Source organism: Camelina sativa, chromosome 16, assembly GCF_030686135.1.
Source record: "Camelina sativa cultivar CO46 ecotype springtype chromosome 16, ASM3068613v1".
Taxonomy (NCBI): Eukaryota; Viridiplantae; Streptophyta; class Magnoliopsida; order Brassicales; family Brassicaceae; genus Camelina; species Camelina sativa.
In genome coordinates this window covers 19638044-19657594 of record NC_141895.1, presented here as the reverse complement: position 1 = coordinate 19657594, position 19551 = coordinate 19638044, and the positions used below count along the sequence as shown (strand labels likewise).

The window sequence follows — 19551 nt, the reverse complement described above, 5'->3', positions numbered from 1 at the left end:
GCCTATCAACATCCGTGTCGGCAAAATACCACATAACCTTTAGTAAGAAAAAAATATCTCCATTAAAAACACATCCAGCTATACGTATAAAACAGTTGACACTCTTGTAACATATATATCGAAAATGTACGTGAGACAAGTTTAGTGGAAACTGGAAAAGAGGTCTATGGCCGAGTTTGGTGGGTGAGGCTGACAATGCTACGTCACACTCCAACCGTCCGTATTCTCGTTTTCCAATCTTTACTAGGGCTGACGTCATACTCCTTCGAATCATCTCCATTGTCTTAAAAGGAAGAAAAGACATTCGGACAAGTTCTTAGAATGATTTCAAGAAGTATATGTAACACATGAAAAAAAAAATGTGTGTATTGATGTAAGTAAAAAAATATGGAAACAAATAATAAAACTGTTTATGCCATTGGAAAGGAAAAAGACCATAGTATTCCGTATCATCCGATCCAGGCAAAATGGTAAAAAAAATCCATTTTTAATTACAATTGAAATTAAAAATATTATACTGTACATGTATAGTATCTGTTCATAACAAAATATTTCAGAGAAATCAATATACAACCTTCAAAACTTTCATTTAAAAGTAAAAGACCAAAAATATCAAAATTTGAAAATATTATTGACAAGTCAACATAAAAAGAATTGTCATATTTTAGAATGAAATAACAAAAGAGAAAATCGATTTCTTATCTTCTACATGCAACAAGATCAATATAAATATTTTAGTTTGATCATTTATGATCGTAAGATCATTTTCATCGGACATATTTGATAGAGGATCATAAGAATAATTTTTTTTTAAATTAAGAAAAAAGTAGAAAGATAATATAAAATGTAACAATTAAACACAACATATACAGTTTTCATCATTTGATTGGTTGGACAAACAAAAAGTTAATTAAATAATTAGATAAAATCAAAAGTATTATTATTTTTTTTTTTTTTGACATCTAAGTAGCTATATAATCGATGGAGATGCGTTAATGATTCTTTTACTGTGTCTACTATCTACATTGTTCACTTTTGGACTGCATATGAGACATGTATGGGTCTAGCCCAGTATAAACAACAAAACTTTGCTGTCATTATAATAACTCTCTACTTAAATTTAAAAATCAATCATTAGGTGGTTTGCCCCAAGTTCAGCTTTTGCTTGTTTAACGTTTTGTATTTTCATTCATTGTTACTTGTCTTGGCCAAGAAAGATAGGATTACATTTCAACCCAAAATAGTTTAAGAAAATCCACACGTGATGTGATGTAAATTATTAAATTCTTACTTCGTTAGACCATTCTCATTGGTCATCCTATAATAGGTGTCAAGATAATAAAAAAACAAAAAATCATAAAAAGTGGAAGAGAAAGAGAGATTCAGGGTCTCTGCCAAATATTTAGAGATACTTTCTAAACTCTTTTTCATTAAATGTCATATTACGATTGGTTGATTTTTTTAAAATAAATAAATTTTGTGTTAAATAATTTTTGAGTATTAAAATGTTATTTGAGAACCCAGTTTAAAAATATTACCAATGATTATGCTTTTATAGATTAGCCTAGTGATCTATCTACCTCGTGCTTCATTGATTCGACCGCAATTTTCCCGACAAGACGTCTTTTGATGAGATTAGACAATTGAACAATAACGAAAGGTTTCTTACAGTACCTATCAAGGCTTTGATGGGACTTATGTACAAGATTTTTCGTTTAAAACATAAGTGTGTCCTAATGAGCCAAATTATAAATGGTTATATACTCCTACCATCCTAGAAAGAAGGACCAACCCATGGAAATGAATCAATTGAACTATTTTCAACTATTAAGTATAAAGGGAATGGATAATATCAAAAGACAAATGCTATAATTGGCCATAATTGCAAAACATATCTCCTTAATTCCAACCGTATTGCGTGCATATTGTTATTAACAAAGCTAATAGGTTCGTTGGAAAGTTTCGGTTTGTTTGCCACGACTTATGCAGATAAGAATTAAATCCAAAGGAGCCAAAAAAAATACTAGTTATAATTTGTAAAAAGAAAGCTAAAAGGTTAAAGCACTGCTACCAAAACCTATATTAGAAAATAAACTTACACAAAGTAAATTATTGGATTCCAAGAGGAATTATACTTTTTCTTCTTAACATGTTTTTCACTTATTCGCCTTTTCTTTTCTCAACTATTCAAAGAGGGTTTGAAGCTACGAGTCTATGACCCAATTAGAGATATATGTTAATGTTTTAGTCAAATTACATTTTGGTTTCCTCCTACTTATTCGACGGTTGATGCAACTAATGGAATATGTTGTTTCAAGCTTTCATAATCAACCCGTAGCTAATTCATTCTACAGGACTAGCCGAGTAGAGATCATTAGTTAAAGTTTTCGTTCAATTTGAGATAAAATATTATTTAAATTTTGGTTGTGAAAAATAACAAAATGACTGGTACTATCGAAAGAACATGTTTTGAGCTTTAATAATGATTTTGTGAGTGATGAGCTATTTCATCATACTCAGGACTAGGATCGATAGTAGAAATTATGGTTGGTTGTTGTGTTCAAGGTCCGGTTCAATTTAGAAAAACAATGGGTGCAAATGGTTGCATAATTGAAAAAGTTGAAGGAATTGAAAAAAATTATTCAACCAAATTTCACCATTTGAATGGAAGAGGTTGAAGAAGTTGAAAATAATTATTCAACCCATTCAACCAAAAAAGTTGAAAAAATAAACTAATCCTACTGCAAAAATGTTCAACTTGTTCAACCACTATTTTGGAGATGAATGGGTTGAATATTATTCAGCCCAATTTTGTTCAACTTAAAATTTTCAATTCTTTCAATTTTAAGCAACCATTTGCAGCCAATGATTTACTTTACTGTAAATGCAATGACATTCGGTTTTATTGCGTTAAACTCGTGTTTTTTTTTTGGTATCAATCGGAATACAAACAGTGCCGGCTCAAGGTTTTAGGGGGCCTGGGCCAATTTTTTTTTTTTTTTGAATAAAAAGCCAAATTTTCTTTTTTAACTTTTGTTATATGTGGAAAAATATGGATTTCATTTTGATAATATATAAAGACTTAACAAGATTATAAAAAATTATTTTCGTTCTATTGTTGGAGTCAATTGAAATAGTTGTGGAAGATAAAATATATTTTTAGTTATTTTGCCTCTTTTATTTTACATATTTTTTTGTACCCCTTTATTTTGCATTATTTTTTTTGTGCTCCTTTATCTTACATTATTATTTTTTTTGTGTCCCTTTTATCTTATAATTTTTTTTTATACAGAAAAAAAAATTATTTGCATCTTAAATTTTTAGACCCGGGGCGATCGCATTGGTTGTCCCCCAGTTAAGCCGGCACTCAATACAAAACATATGATGATACTTTAAAATTGGTAAAAAGAAACTTAAGATTTGTAGATCAGAAACTTTTATAGCTTTATTCATATGTATTTCTTTCAGTCTCTTAATTAGAATATTAAAAATATTGCACTGCAAATATTTAAATTATTTGTATATAGATAAGCTGACATGATACGATAATGCTAACATTTTTAATATAATTAAATTAAATATATACCCGATCCAATCACGCTATATGTTATTCACACTATATGTTATTATCATAATTAAATATATTCAATTCTATTATATATAGTATATTATTCAAGATATACATATAGATAGCTTTAAAATAGAATAATTATCATAACAAATAATTTCCATACATAAATATACAAGTTTATAATCTACTAGTTATCTCTATTTGGGATTGAATGAATAATGGTAATAATTATGTTTGCGGAAAAAAGGGTTTATGACCGACCAATCAAGATTGAGAAATTAGAAGCAAATTAATTTGGCATAATTAAAGAAACAATAGAAAATCATAAGCATGATAATATATGAATCCAAATAATTCAATGATGAAAATATAAATTAAATAAAACAATCTAAAAATAGTACAATAAATTTTAAAATATAGTATTAGGAAAAGAAGACGCATATCTTAATCTTTTTTTGGGTCAACATATTAGTCTTACCTATTCCTAAATGAAAAAGAAAAAAGTAGGAGAAAATTTTGGTCTAAAAAAATAAGAAAAGTTTACCTTCCCACTAAAAAAAATTCTCAATTAAACAAAGTTGAAAATAATGTTTTTGAATAAATTATATAAATATGAGACTATCTGTATTTATATAAAAGTGAGTATTTACAAAATTTAGAATTAATAATTAACTGTATATTTTCTTTAATCCCCTTTTCTATATTTTTTGTAGAATTAATAACTTAAAATTAAAAATAAGTAAATAATATTATAATTTCGAATTTTATTATATATATATATATAATCTCCTTATAATTATTTAAAAGAAATTTTTTTTTATAAATTCTGTAATTTTTGATAATTATCTTTTTACATTATTAATATTTTTAAAAACAAAATATTTTGTTTTTGTTATAATCAAATTCTTCCTATTAAATATTAACTTTTACATATGTCAAAATCTGAGATTAATAAATTGACAAATGTCAAAATTTTGATAATGACTAACTTTGAAAACCCAACTTTATATAATAAGATAATCATCTAGTTAGTTATTGTAAAATAGTTGAAAAATCCTATTAGAGATATTAGTTAGTGAGCAAATAAGTGTTATAAATAAATTATGGAAACAATAAAACAAGTAAAAAGAAACAACCAATGATAGAAGTAAACAAGTACAGAAAAGAAGAAAATGTGCAATGAATTCAATTCAGGAAAAAAATGTGCAATGAAGTTAACTAAAAGTAAGAGAACAAAGAATCAGAAGAAGAAAAGATCGAGTTAAGCAATATTTGAATCAATTGAGAAAGCAAATAAACAAGAATATCAAAGAAGACACATCAATACATAAATCAAAAGTCAAAAGAATCAACGCGAAAACAAACAAGACACAACAAGTAAATGAGCAAACATAGTAAGCAAAAGAAGCAAAGAAGAAAGCAAGTGAACAAGTTTACAATAGATGTAAAGAAGCAAACAACGTATGTATGCATCAAAAAAAGAAAATATTCATGAATGCATGTATGCACATATGAATGCATGTGCATGAATGAATGTATGCACATCTGAATGTATGTAAACATGTTTGAGTGTATGCACATGTGAATATATGTATGTATGCACCCATGTCTAAATGTGTGCACATGTTAATGTATGTATTGTATGCACATGTGAATGTATGTATGTATGCACCCATGTGTGTGTATGCACATGTTAATGTATGAATGCATGTCAGAATGTATGCACACATAGATGGAGGATAATTCAACATATCAATCGCAATCAGGCTATCGAAGAGGTTGGATTGTTTGGTGAATGGTGATCCCCAAGAGGCTGATTAAGCTTCTGCAGGTATTCTTATGGCAGTTAGAGATTGCCTCGAGGCAAAAGAACGCTAGTCGTCGTTTTGCTCTGAGCATACTTATCCATTCAGCCGACAACCGCCAGACATTAGCTCTAAAAATCTTTGGAGGAAATCCCTTGATGCTCCGCCTACGTCTCTTATGTGTCGAACCTTAAAACCTATGGCAAAACACATTCTTTGTTTTAGGACAGTTTGGATCTCACAAAAGAATTCTGAAACATGTTTTTCCACTTTTGGGTGGTTGATCACGCCATGTTACCTTCAAGAAACTAATTCGTCCATGGGTTTGTTAATTCCTACCGCTTGTCTCCTCTGAGATTTGGACAACATTCTTCACACATGCTTTCCTGCAAACACAACTTTGAAGACAATGTTTAGGTAAAAACATCCTCTAGGAACTCCAAACTCAATAATTTTTTTTCAATATTTATATATAAAACTCACTATTATTCGCAAGTAGATTCTTCAAACCACGGTCTAGGAATCGTGGAGAGAAATGATTGATAAACCAGCAGTTCAGTTGGCTATGAAATTTGCTCCTACATGAGAAAAGTTGAAATACTAAATATAAGAGAAAAGTTGAGATACTAAATAGCAGAAAAAGTTTAAATACATACTTGAAATTGAAACCAAGGTCCCCTGTCTTTTTTTTTTAATCACCCTTTCCACAATTACTCCGGTTCTTGGCTTCTTTTTGCAACTTTAACAAGAGTACATTTTTCGATATAAATTAGTTTGACCCAGAGGTCCTTATCAACACCGATATTTCTAAACTGAATAAACTAATAATGCTATGTATTAGAAGAGATTACTTAAGACCAAGATGATGATAACTTACAAGTGGTATACATAGGCTTTGCATGATTCATGGCCAGGTTGTCGATCTCTGGTTTTTAGAGATGCTGCTTACACGGTCTTCATATGAATGTATAAACTCATCAATTTTTTCTTGTCCAGTTTAGCTCAATTAGCCTTACTATATAATATTCAGTAGGAGGTTTAAACAATAGTACCTTATTTTGCTTTTGATTGTAAACAAGTGGTCACCAGTTTATTCAGTTTTAGTGTTCCCACTAGATTTGTAGATACAAATGGAAGCACATATAAAGATACCAAATATGAAATATCAGATTCATGTAGATTGGAATCTATTATATAGTAAATCAAAAAAATCATAACATAAATTATGATTAGTATCTACCTGCATTGACTCCATATGAATGGGAGTTTTCTACTTTTCTCGCACATACATTTCTTCGGGAATTTTTTAAAAATGACCTCACAATCATCTCTAAAGTTTGGACATATAGAAAACTCAGATTTAAAAGCACATACATATAGCAAGTCATTAATAAGCTTGGATATGAAAATCACAATTGTTAATAAAAAAAAGTTGTGATAAAGTACTAGGATGATTATATACGTTCTAGATGCAAAGTTACCTACTGAATACTAATTAATGGATGTGTACGTGGATGAAGATGGGCCTAGATAGCATGTACGTTCATGCTACTTCACAATCCTGAAAAAGTTTGAGAAACTTAATTATAGCAATGAATCTTAGACTCAAACAAATGAGATTAATAAAACTGCCTCAGCTGTCACTTTCCTGAAAAGCACATTCATCAATGTACTCTTGCTACTGCAATGGATTAGTGCACTCTGGTTTTTGGTGAGAGTTCGCGGTAGTTTCACCTGATCCATCAATCTATTCTTGCTACTGCAATAAGTCACTATATATCAGAGTGAATATTTGTGAAATAAAACGTAAAATAGTCTATTGAAAGACTTAAAGGGATCAGAATAAGACTTGTTTCTGGTTTAGACATTTCTTTGGCATATTCAAACAACATCCGTGTCCCCTAGACCTTGTAAATATTGAAGGTAAGCTTTTGACACCTGCAATTTGTCAAAGTGTGAACCTCAGTTCAATCAAGAAAGCAGTCCCATATGGTTAAAGACATATTGAGAATGCAATGATGAGGGAGGATGTCTTGAGTACATTGTTGTTTACTTACCAAATTGACTAAGCGGAGAACTTGGACCAACTTTGTACGTCTATTTCCTGATTTCTCCTTGTATGTAGAATTATACCATATGTGCACATTGAAGTTGGTCCTATACTCCTATATGTGTTCAAGAGATCATATGCTAAGGTAACAAAAAATCATATAGGAAGAGTCAGAAATCCATCTGCATATTAAGAATTGTTATAGACCTTCTGAGAAGTTGACCATCCCGCAGCGATCTCATTTATCTTCCCTCGGGATTTCCTTTCCCATAACCCTTGAAAATCTCATCATTGTCTTCTTTGCTCCAGAGATTTAATCCTTGAATACGTCTCAACTCTGGTTTTGACACACTTGTTACTAATCTATTTGAAACAGCAAAAGTTCATCACCTTATATTAGCAAAGAGAATTTTACCTTATAATGCAGGAGAAAGCAAGACAAATTTCTAAGAAAATATCAAAACATATTAGAAACTTACAAAACTTAGAAGACCCAAAATAACCAAAAAAGGAAAGCATCCATGATTAAAGCTCGGATATCATAACAAAGGTTAAATGAATTACTAGGAATTTACCTTAAGATCGTTTCCTTAATATCTATTAGTCATACTAGTAACTCCATCAATATCCATATCAGGGGACAAGTCTTCTTTTGCAAGTATAACCTTTAAAATTTTTGTTATATTCATAGCATCTGGTAGTCTCACCATCAACCTGCAGAAGTCAATTTGACTGAAAGCTTAGTCCAACAAGGAAGATATTTATAAAATTACCTACGAGACAGCCTTTCTAATGATAGCCTCATCAAGGTCAAAAGGTCTTTGTGGCTGCAAGAAGCAGAACATGGTCTTTCCTTTGTCCGCAGACCGTCCCACTATATCATGAACTCATTTTCCATCTTCTGCATCGCCTGATGTATGAAGGCAGAAAATAAGAAAACAAGGAAGCAAGCAAGCAAGCAAACAAGAATAAATACAGAAATAAGGAAGCAGTTATGAATGTGCACGACAAGCAAATATGCAACTATTCATGTATGTATGATGTATGTATGCATGGATTTATGCATGTATGATGTATGTATGTATGAATGGATGTATGCATGCATGATGTATGTATGTATATGCATGTATGATGTATGTATGCATGTATGTATGAATGAATGCAATGCAAGGACACATGAATGTATGCATATAAGAATAAATGCATGTAAGTATATGCATTCTTCAATTATGGCCAACAATCAATCCACACTTATTTATTTTCTGAGTTCGAAACCACATTATAAGCTCTGGAATTTGCAGCTGCAGAAGAAACGAGACTTAACATCAAACTCCAAAAAGGCAAGAACAAAAACCAAAAGACCAAGAAGAAGAAGGATAACCATACCTAAGAGTCGCTTCCTTGATTACACTTAACACTACAATGAATCAGAACCACACTTATATGATATCACCATCATCTTGTAACTGAATAATAAGAACAATGAGTAAATATTTCCAAACACTAATTACGAAAGAAAACTTGATCGGATCACAATTTTTAATATAATCGACTCATTTAGTCATTGGTAAAGGTAGAAAATGTTTACCGATGTAGATCTGTAGCATCAAAAAGCGTCTTCTTCTCCTTTTCATCAAGCAAAGAAAACTTTAATCAGATCTGTAGCATCCAAACAAAATAATATAAACCAGAAGAATCAGAACAAGAATCAAACCAATGATTCAGAACAAAATCAAAACCACAAAACCGGTGATTCGATCACCCAAACCACAAAACCTAAACCTAAAACAGATCTTTCAGTTCAGTACCCCCGATCGTTATCAAAACCAAATCAAATAAATCACAAATCGGTAAAAACTATCTTCGATAGCATTGAAGATGAACCTTACAAAATCGATCGAGACAAATTGAAAGCAAGATTATCAACACATCGATGATACAAATTAAGAAACATTCACAAAGAACGAGAGACGTAGTAAAAAGAAACAACAAATCAAGTAACAAAGACTCACAATTCATAAAGAGATGAATCGAGGATTCAGAATCATCGAAATTGCCTCGAGGGAACACTAAATTCGAGGGTTTGATCTTTTGTGTTACTGACCTTAGGAATCGATTACTTAGTCGAATTGAGAGATTATGATTAGATCAGTGGAGTAAGCTAGACCGCCGAAAAAAAATACTCCGGTTCTTCAACCTTTCCAGATCACCAGATGCGGAGATGTAAGAAGTTAGAGTTTCTAGAAAACAATGATAGATACGAGAGAGAGAGAAAACTTCCGTTAGAGTATACATAAATTTCAAAAAGAGAGATCCCAAAATAAGATCTGTTTCAATAACAGAAAAAAAAAAAAATTCAAATTCCAGCTTTGTTGTACACGTCAAAATTGTCATGTCACATGTGCAAGTTCGATATAAAACCAGGTTTGTAATCTTTTTGGTTTAAGCCTTTAACCGTGATCTCATAAATAATTTTAGATTGGTTCAGGTTGGTTTAATATGTGACCTTAATTCTAACAAGTTAGAGTAACCCAATTAGATCGAAGTGACCTCGTCTCTTCCCAAATTACGCATTTTCAACCTAAAATGTGATTTGATTCAACCATTTAATTAATGTTTTGATTGTAGGCAATGGTGTTCAAGTTGTATATAAGCATGTATTAAACATAGAATGATATTGAGATATACGCTGTAACTTGTAAATATAACAGCCATTACATGTTGAAGCTTCCATAGACACAAACCAAGATTGTGAAGCTAAACGTGCTACAAGTCAAGGATTCATCATTCATGCTTGATTAACCTGAGATTCAAGAAGCAAGTGAGTCTGTGTACGAGTTTTTGACAAGGTTCTTGATAAGATCAATGGCAAACTGAATACAAAGCGATTCATGGAAAAGGGAGAAGAGTCTCTGTTTACTCAAAGCCAAAGGTGTCTTACACAAGGGAAATAATATCCTATTTATAAAGCTCCAACTACTAAAAGCCTAAAACCTAATTCAAAGGATCAAGAACTAGAATTAAAAGTACTTCAAAAACTTTAATAAAGCAAACTTCTTGAAGCCTTGTATTGGTAGGATTGAATCGTCTTCTCATTTTGGCATAGACTCAAGCTGAGGAACCGAAAAGATTCCAGTCATTGACTTTGAAGGTAGAGAGTGATTGTTTAATGACATTACACATTGGCATTTTTCCAGATTGTGAAGCTGGGACAGCTAAACCAGATCCCACAGCATCCGCGCTCTCGCTCAGAGGGCTGCACAAACACGTGAGACAAAAAGACATGTTCAACAATAACAAAACAGCAGCAACAACGACAACAAAGCTATTGATTTCCTAGTTCTGTATCAAAATGATGCATATTCATATTCAATTGTTTGCAACATAACGAGTGACTCAAAATTTAACGTTTGTGGGACTTACTTTATCAGAATAGGTTCATACGCAGTCACTAAGACATCTGTATCAACTCCCTTAAGACGCAGATTTGCCACATATACCTGCAGAATATACCATCACATAAGACCAGTTATGTCTCAAGAAACAAACTTATGGAAAAAGGGACAGAACAAGGATAAGCTTAATTACCCTCACTAGGTTTTGTGCTTCTCTTCCCTGTCTTCCTTTGGATATAGCCTGTAATGATCGTTGTTAGAGAAAACAAATAGAGAGGAAGCTTATGAGCAAACAAACCGTTAAAATCATGTGAATGGACCTTACCATCTCTCCAATAGCAGTTGTTGCAACAGCAGGGATGTTTCTGTACGACAGTCCAGGCGTCTCAATGACCTCTGATTGCTCAATCAACTAAAATAACACGGCACAATTACTAGAAGATCTTCATAAAATATCAATATTGGCAAAGATTAACCAAACATACACCAGTATCAGTATTTCGATTAGCCTTAGAAATTGAATCTACAACAACAAAATCTCTCCAACTAGTTATATGACTATATAAAAACAGCCTCACTACAGTTACATCTGACAAAAAGGGTCTACCTTTGGGAAATCTATACATGTTAAGCTCCATATTTGAACAGTTTGTACTCAAGAAACTAGATCTACTCTAGAGAAATAAACACTAGTTCTTAAATGATTTGTCTTCCAACATATAAGAAGAGTTCTAGTGTAGTGGTGTTACCTGAAATCCTTCAGCATCTTGCTCATGCGCAAGATCATTAAGGAACCAAGAAGCACTGCCAATGTCACCAACCTCAGTCTTGAAATCCAACAACTCAAATATCAAACTCTCATCTCTTGAAGGATCGACAAACACTTCCTGTAAAAACCAATAATTTAAACAACAAAGATATTATTATTAAAGGACTGTTCTTCAACACATCTTAATTAGAAAACAATGCTCGAAATCTTTGAACAAAAGAAAGAACCAAACCTGATGATCTGGAACTTGTCGGATATTACTCACATTCTGAAGATTCACAATTAAGAAATCAGGAAACCGTGAATTACAATTAGCAGCGGAGAAAAAAAGAAAAGGGTTATATTGAGAGAACCTCAAATCTCTGAGGGAAGACGGTGGAGATAGCGCCACCAAACAAAGGTCTCATCGAACACAACTCACCTGACATCTTTTGCTACATTCACAAAAACAAAATCCTCGAAAAGATTAAAACTTGACAATAAAAAAAACTAAACTTTGCTATATAACCATTCAACCACAATCACAACATTCGCATAGTCCCAATCACAACATTCGCATAGTCTTTAGTTAGTAACCTTACTAACTTCATTCTTGCTATGATCTCTCAAACCCCCAAAAACAGTTTCAACCCTACCATAGATAGTACAAACCGTTCTAGCCAACTAAGACTCCTCACGTACAGTTTCAATCTCACGTCATCTCTAAGAGTCTTAGACTAAGACTCCTCACGTCCATATTAATATTTTATCATATACAAAAGATACAATGAACTCAAATGAACTCAAGAGATACAAAACAAGTGAAACAAACAAGTGATCCACAAACCCAGAAACGAAATGAACAAAACCCACAAACCCAGAAACATAAATCAACAAACAAGTGAAACAACATCTACACAACAAGTGTAAACCCATAAACGAAATTAGAGTAAACCCACAAACCCAAATCGTGTTATCATCACAAATCGAGTAACGAAATTAGACTTATCATCATAAATCGAGTTACAACACAAATCAGAGTAATTAGAGTGAACCCACAAACCCAGTAATTAGAGTAAACCAAGAAACGAAATTTACCTCTAAGTAGAGCTTCAGATCAGGATCTGACTGAACCTTCAAGCTTTTCGATCTGAAGAGGAAGAGGAAGAAGAAGATGATTGAATCACAGTCACAACTCACAAACACAAATCAGAAGATGATGAAGATTGAAGAGAATCAGGAAATCGCGAGAGAGAGAAAGAGGATTGAAAGTTTTCGACAAAATGAAAAAAAAAAATTGAATTATTGGACAGCCCATGTCCAAATGAGTTTGGACCATTTATTAATGGGCTAAAATGGTTTTAGGTTCATTTGATCACTTCAAATTTGGTTATGACTAGTCCGATTTAATTTGGACATGGGCTGTCCATGGTCAGTAAGACCAATTGACAATCCTACTCAGATCATACAACAAAATCTTAAATTTGGGATTAAAGAGAAGAGAGAAGAGTACCAGTCGATCGATGTTATCTATTGAAAGTAAAAGAGTAACGAAAAATCCCAAGTTGCTGGGAAATCAAAAAATTGAAGTGAGTATTTATATCAGTCGGAATCGAAAAAGAAGCATTGATTTGACGTCCAAACAAGAAGCGTTAAATTTACGCAGACAAGAAACTAATCTTTAAAAAAAAAACCATTTTAAAAGGAACCAAAAGAATCGCAACTTTTTCAATTCGACTATTTTTTTAGTATCCTTCCCAAAACTGAAAAAAAATCAAAGAAAGAAAAAAAAACTCAATAATTTTCAATACTTTTGTAAAATAACAAAGAGAAGAAATTGTTGGAAGAAAAAAAACATAATGAAGTAATGAACAAATAAAAAATTACCTTTTTTTTTGTTCAAAGGAGTGTGTTCTTCTTCTTCAATGTGTCTACCGAATGAAAGCAAAGTGACAGCTTCGTTTGAAACGGCATAGTTTTACTTGGCACAAGTTTTTAATTCAGGCCCGTTCATTAAACGGATTAAAAGCCCGTTTACGCATTTTGTTATCATCTCTGGGGGTTTGATCGATCAAAAGAATTGAACCAAGGGGGACGAAGTAACAAAAGAGGTAATCAAAACCACTGGGATAAGAAGACAATTACGAAAAAAAAAGAAATATTTTTTTTTGGTTCCGCTCCATTGCTATCATCAGCCTATCATCATCATCTTCAACCTTCAAAAATTCTTCTTCTCCCTTCTTCAACATCACAAAAACCTAACCTCCGATTTCTTCTGATTCCTCCTCGATTTAGAGCTAATTAAGGTTTTAATCAATTCTTCGATCTTCGTTCCTGCTTTGTTTCTATATCTGTTTTTCTTTCTTTGAAGTGATTTTGTGATTCTCTTTGGTGTGTTTTTTTCTTTGGTTTTCGATTTCAGTTCCCAACATCATGAGTAATCAAAGGAAGATAAATTTCCAGATTGAAGCGTTTAAGCAACGAGTCGTGGTTGATCCAAAATACGCCGATAAGACTTGGAAGATCCTCGAACATGCGATTCATGAGATTTACAATCACAACGCTAGTGGACTCAGTTTCGAAGAGCTTTACAGGTTTTCACATCTTCCCATTTTTGATTTTTTAGCTATTTGTACTTGTAGTTGTTGTTGTTCTGAAGCTGTGTGTTATTATTGGTTTCTTTCCTTCAGAAACGCATACAACATGGTTCTACATAAATTTGGGGAAAATCTTTATACTGGACTTGTTACCACTATGACGTTTCATCTCAAAGAGATTTGTAAGTCTATTGAAGAAGCTCAAGGAGGTGCTTTTTTAGAATTGCTTAATAGGAAATGGAATGATCACAACAAAGCTTTGCAGATGGTTAGGGATATTCTCATGTATATGGATCGGACTTACGTTCCCAGTTGTAAAAAGACTCATGTTCATGAGCTTGGACTTCATCTTTGGAGGGATAGTGTTGTGCATTCCAGCAAGATTCAGACGAGGCTTTTGGATATGCTTCTTTATTTAGTTCACAAGGAACGGACTGGTGAAGTTATAGATAGGGTGTTGATGAGGAACGTGATTAAGATGCTTGGACTTCATCTTAGGGGTTTATTGAGTCTTGTGATTGTGGTGATTACTTGAAGAAAGCGGAGAAACCTTTGACTGAGGAAGTAGAAAGGGTAGCTCACTATTTGGATGCCAAGAGCGAAGCGAAGATTACCAGTGTTGTTGTGAGAGAGATGATTGCCAACCACGTGCAGAGGCTAGTTCACATGGAAAATTCAGGTTTGATTACTATGATTTTGAATGATAAGTATGAGGATATGGTAGAATGTACATCTTGTTCCGCAGGGTTAGTAATGGTCTTGTTACAGTCAGAGATGTTATGACTTTGCATCTTAGGGAGATGGGGAAACAACTGGTTACTAATCCAAAGAAATCAAAGGATCCGGTTGAATTTGTGCAGCGTTTACTGGATGAACGGGATAAATATGACAAAATCATCAACATGGCATTCAGCAATGATAAGACATTCCAGAATGCTTTGAATTCTTCGTTTGAGTATTTCCTCAATTGAACACCCGTTCTCCTGAGTTTATCTCATTGTTTGTTGATGATAAGCTACGAAAAGGACTGAAAGGTGTGGGAGAGGAGGATGTGGATCTTATTCTTGATAAGGTGATGATGCTGTTCTGCTACTTACACGAGAAAGATGTTTTTGAGAAATACTACAAACAGCATCTGGCGAAAAGGCTTTTATCTGGAAAAACAGTTTCGGATGACGCAGAGAGGAATCTGATAGTGAAATTGAAGACAGAATGTGGGTATCAGTTCACTTCGAAATTGGAAGGTATGTTCACTGACATGAAGACTTCACACCACACGCTGCTAGGATTTTATAATAGCCATCCCGAGCTTTCAGAAGGACCAACACTTGTCGTTCAGGTTCTCACAACCAGTTCTTGGCCCACGCAGCCAACAATTCAATGTACCTTACCTGCAGAAGTTTATGTTCTGTGTGAGAAGTTTAGGTCATATTACCTCGGGACTCACACTGGCAGGAGATTGTCTTGGCAAACCAATATTCATACGCCCAAAAATTTGAGGATCACTCAACCGGACTAAAAAAGATAGAAACTCGCCAAGGTGCAAGGTGCAACAAGGGAGATTTGATGGATTGAGGGGTCGCACAACAGTTGCGGAAGGCTGTTGATATTCCCAACTCCAATCACTGCTACATATGACACACTAGTCCAGCAAAAGGAGGTTGTTGCTTGGATATTACACACCAAAAAACAAAGAAATGTTCTAGACAAAGAACAAAGAGGTAAACTCATTAAATGAAAAGAAAAATTTATTGATTATTCTCAAATGAGATTACATGAGTTTATATAGAGATAGAAAACTTGGTCACAAAGCCAAGTATTATTCTTGAAACTTAAACACAATAAATATAGATAGTTGAATGAAAATTAACTCTTTGAAGTTTATCTTCCCAAGGTGTCTTTCCCAAGGTGAGTTGAACTCCATTTTCGTCATCCCTCTTTGATCACAAAATAAAGTGATTATTTTGGGCTTTCTTGGACTTGAATTAGGCTCAAAGTGGGCTGGACTTGATAGGTATCATCCCCAATAGTATCTCCCATGCTCTCTTTGGCCATAAGCTCTTGAACTGACCCATTAAGGGTTTCCTTGATCTTTTCTCTCTTTGACTCTTTGGTCCAACTTGCTGATGAGAAACAACATGGGTTGTACCATTTCTTCACATTAGGCTTAGTAGAAACACTTCCTGGTTGTCAAACATAATTCTGGAAGCACCTAAACCAACTGGACCTAAAATTCTTCATGTGAAGAACTAGGTTGACCTTCTTTGGCAAATGAAGCGTAACTTTGTGGTTTCTTTGCCAGATCTTGTGTTCTTGGGCTTGTTGGAAACATAAGAGATCCATTAACATCCTCCAACCGATTTCATGTCGAAATTGATGCTGAGTTAGTCTGTGTAACACGATATTTAGCTCAGACGCGAAACTGGGACTGGGGCAGATCCACTGATTTGAAATATCCATATCTTTCAAGTATGAACTGATTTTAATGTGCTTCCATTTCTCAGTGATTCTAGGATGGGTCAAGATTCCAGAACAGTTTGTTTCATACCTTGAATCCTTCGGACTTGGTCGGAATCCTCCGTTGAATGCTCGTAGGTCCAAATCGCGTAGCCATGAGTTCACCTGATTTGTAAAATGAATAACTCCTTCATCTGAACTCTGATTGGACTGATTCCACTTCGAGATATGCTGCAAATGAGGTAAGAATGTATCCCAAATAGTCGTTTGGCTGGAAGAATTGATCTTTGACTTCGTTCGTGTTGAGCAAGACTCAAGCGTCGTCTTGGATGGTCTCATGATCACATCATACCCCTCCTCTTGAAAAAGTTTCGTCTTCGAAACTGTAAGGCCATGGGTTGGAAAGTATTGAAGTAATTCTGGTGGATTATCTTCAAGAGAATATATGAGTCCATATTGTTGACCCTGAGACAGAAGTGTACTCCATTCCGTGAGACCCTTTGTGGTTTCCTCACTTTGATGTTTGTTGACTTCTTTGTGATCTGGTTCCTCGGCTTCCGTTTGCTCACTCAGTGAATTTGTTATTTCCAACAAATTCTTCTGAACCAGCAGCTGCTTATGATCCTTTGGTGATGGTAACAAATTAAATACAACTTGCTCTTCCTTAGAAACAAAAGACATCCTTTCTCGTTGGTAACTTGGCGTGACAGTAGACGACGCTCCATCAGTTGGTCTAGAAGTTCTCCTTAGAATATGATTTGAACCACGATGGTGATGGTGGGGAACAAATCACTTCCTTAACATAGACTTCAATTCTGCCCAAGTCTCAATGGGATGTTCTCCATTTCTCCTCCTGCTTACCACCAATTGATCCCACCAAGTAATAGCATAATCACAAAATCCAGTGGCTACAACTCGTACCTTCTTCATCTCGCAATAGTTTTGACAAATAAAAATTGACTCAATCTTTTTCTCCCACTCAAGATATGAATTTGGGTCGTTCTTGCCTTGAAAGGTAGGAATCTTCAACTTCAAAATACCCATGATAGCATCCACTCTTCCTCTTGCTTCTCTAGCACTTCTTGGTCTCAAGTGGCTCCCTCTTGAGGATTCACTATTGTAGTAATCATCAGCCCTTGCTACTCTAGGTTGATCTAGTTCTCTTCTATGATGAAACATTTTTGGTCGTCTCGGTTGTGCGTCCGCTTGAACTTCATCCAACCTCTTGTAGATGGCATTCATCTCAACCTTCCATGACCTTCGCATCTCTCCCATAAGTGCTTGAAATTGTAAATTTGGAATGCCAAGCCCTCCGTCTTCGATGATCCCACAATCTCGACGATCATTATACATTTTCTTTTCTTTTTTTTTTTTGCTTTTTTTTTATGTTTTCCTCTTTTTTTTGTTGTTTCTTTTTCTTTTTTTTTTTTTTTTTTTTTTCCTTTTTTCCTGTTCTTTTTTTTTTGTTTTGTTTTGAAAGAAAATGAATAGATAGAAGATGAAAGAAAGAAAAATATAGAAGATGAAAAAAATAGATAGATGAGAAGATGAACAGACATGTGCCGGTTGAATGGCTCTGATACCACTTGATACGCCCAAAAGTTTGAGGATCACTCAGCCGGACTAAAAAGGATAGAAACTCGCCAAGGTGCAAGGTGCAACAAGGGAGATTTGATGGATTGAGGGGTCGCACAGCAGTTGTGGAAGGCTGCTGATATTTCCAACTCCAATCACTGCTAGATATGACACACTAGTCCAGCAAAAGGAGGTTGTTGCTTGGATATTACACACCAAGAAACAAAGAAATGTTCTAGACAAAGAACAAAGAGGTAAACTCATTAAATGAAAAGAAAAATTTATTGATTATTCTCAAATGAGATTACATGAGTTTATATAGAGATAGAAAACTTGGTCACAAAGCCAAGTATTATTCTTGAAACTTAAACACAATAAATATAGATAGTTGAATGAAAATTAACTCTTTGAAGTTTATCTTCCCAAGGTGTCTTTCCCAAGGTGAGTTGAACTCCATTTTCGTCATCCCTCTTTGATCACAAAATAAAGTGATTATTTTGGGCTTTCTTGGACTTGAATTAGGCTCAAAGTGGGCTGGACTTGATAGGTATCATCCCCAATAGTATCTCCCATGCTCTCTTTGGCCATAAGCTCTTGAACTGACCCATTAAGGGTTTCCTTGATCTTTTCTCTCTTTGACTCTTTGGTCCAACTTGCTGATGAGAAACAACATGGGTTGTACCATTTCTTCACATTAGGCTTAGTAGAAACACTTCCTGGTTGTCAAACATAATTCTGGAAGCACCTAAACCAACTGGACCTAAAATTCTTCATGTGAAGAACTAGGTTGACCTTCTTTGGCAAATGAAGCGTAACTTTGTGGTTTCTTTGCCAGATCTTGTGTTCTTGGGCTTGTTGGAAACATAAGAGATCCATTAACATCCTCCAACCGATTTCATGTCGAAATTGATGCTGAGTTAGTCTGTGTAACACGATTTAGCTCAGACGCGAAACTGGGACTGGGGCAGATCCACTGATTTGAAATATCCATATCTTTCAAGTATGAACTGATTTTAATGTGCTTCCATTTCTCAGTGATTCTAGGATGGGTCAAGATTCCAGAACAGTTTGTTTCATACCTTGAATCCTTCGGACTTGGTCGGAATCCTCCGTTGAATGCTCGTAGGTCCAAATCGCGTAGCCATGAGTTCACCTTATTTGTAAAATGAATAACTCCTTCATATGAACTCTGATTGGACTGATTCCACTTCGAGATATGCTGCAAATGAGGTAAGAATGTATCCCAAATAGTCGTTTGGCTGGAAGAATTGATCTTTGACTTCGTTCGTGTTGAGCAAGACTCAAGCGTCGTCTTGGATGGTCTCATGATCACATCAAATATGGGCACAACAG

At 34.1% G+C, this 19551-nt stretch overlaps 2 protein-coding genes and 1 long non-coding RNA gene across 9 annotated transcripts; 1 reads left to right on the top strand and 2 right to left on the bottom strand.

Annotated features, from left to right (window-relative positions):
• Positions 1-4832: 4832 nt before the first annotated feature.
• Positions 4833-9815, bottom strand: LOC104750816 (uncharacterized). 7 transcript variants are annotated; one of them, XR_015583639.1, is made up of 17 exons: positions 9531-9809; positions 9015-9085; positions 8813-8892; positions 8678-8727; positions 8002-8336; positions 7634-7789; positions 7434-7541; positions 7226-7314; positions 7021-7135; positions 6858-6937; positions 6617-6706; positions 6429-6488; positions 6254-6330; positions 6033-6115; positions 5860-5954; positions 5675-5774; positions 4833-5573 (listed from the first exon to the last, which is right to left on the bottom strand). It is a non-coding gene; the product is annotated as an uncharacterized LOC104750816 (long non-coding RNA). The 7 variants fall into 7 exon arrangements; XR_015583640.1 differs by having other exon boundaries at positions 6862-6937; XR_015583642.1 differs by having other exon boundaries at positions 9015-9052; positions 9531-9687.
• Positions 9816-10264: 449 nt separating this feature from the next.
• Positions 10265-13137, bottom strand: LOC104750815 (uncharacterized). The gene is made up of 8 exons (XM_010472663.3): positions 12668-13137; positions 11944-12024; positions 11823-11858; positions 11571-11708; positions 11147-11233; positions 11015-11062; positions 10850-10926; positions 10265-10682 (listed from the first exon to the last, which is right to left on the bottom strand). Exons 2-8 carry the CDS (start codon positions 12016-12018, stop codon positions 10535-10537), a joined length of 609 nt encoding a protein of 202 aa, XP_010470965.2. The 5' UTR covers positions 12019-12024; positions 12668-13137; the 3' UTR covers positions 10265-10534.
• Positions 13138-14002: 865 nt separating this feature from the next.
• Positions 14003-15685, top strand: LOC104750813 (cullin-3B). Its single transcript, XM_019237781.2, has 5 exons — positions 14003-14163; positions 14260-14608; positions 14665-14822; positions 14912-14981; positions 15182-15685. Exons 1-5 carry the CDS (start codon positions 14003-14005, stop codon positions 15683-15685), a joined length of 1242 nt encoding a protein of 413 aa, XP_019093326.2.
• Positions 15686-19551: the final 3866 nt, after the last annotated feature.

Excerpts from the sequence above, each read along its gene's own strand:
- LOC104750815 (XM_010472663.3), bottom strand. The coding sequence starts at position 12,018 with ATGTCAGGTGAGTTGTGTTCGATGAGACCTTTGTTTGGTGGCGCTATC. Across the intron at positions 11,234-11,570 it reads AAGATGCTGAAGGATTTCAG|TTGATTGAGCAATCAGAGGT; the intron begins GTAACACCACTA and ends GTGTTATTTTAG. Across the intron at positions 10,927-11,014 it reads AAGCACAAAACCTAGTGAGG|GTATATGTGGCAAATCTGCG; the intron begins GTAATTAAGCTT and ends TATATTCTGCAG.
- LOC104750813 (XM_019237781.2), top strand. The coding sequence starts at position 14,003 with ATGAGTAATCAAAGGAAGATAAATTTCCAGATTGAAGCGTTTAAGCAA. Across the intron at positions 14,164-14,259 it reads AGTTTCGAAGAGCTTTACAG|AAACGCATACAACATGGTTC; the intron begins GTTTTCACATCT and ends TCTTTCCTTCAG. Across the intron at positions 14,982-15,181 it reads GGGAGATGGGGAAACAACTG|CTACGAAAAGGACTGAAAGG; the intron begins GTTACTAATCCA and ends GTTGATGATAAG.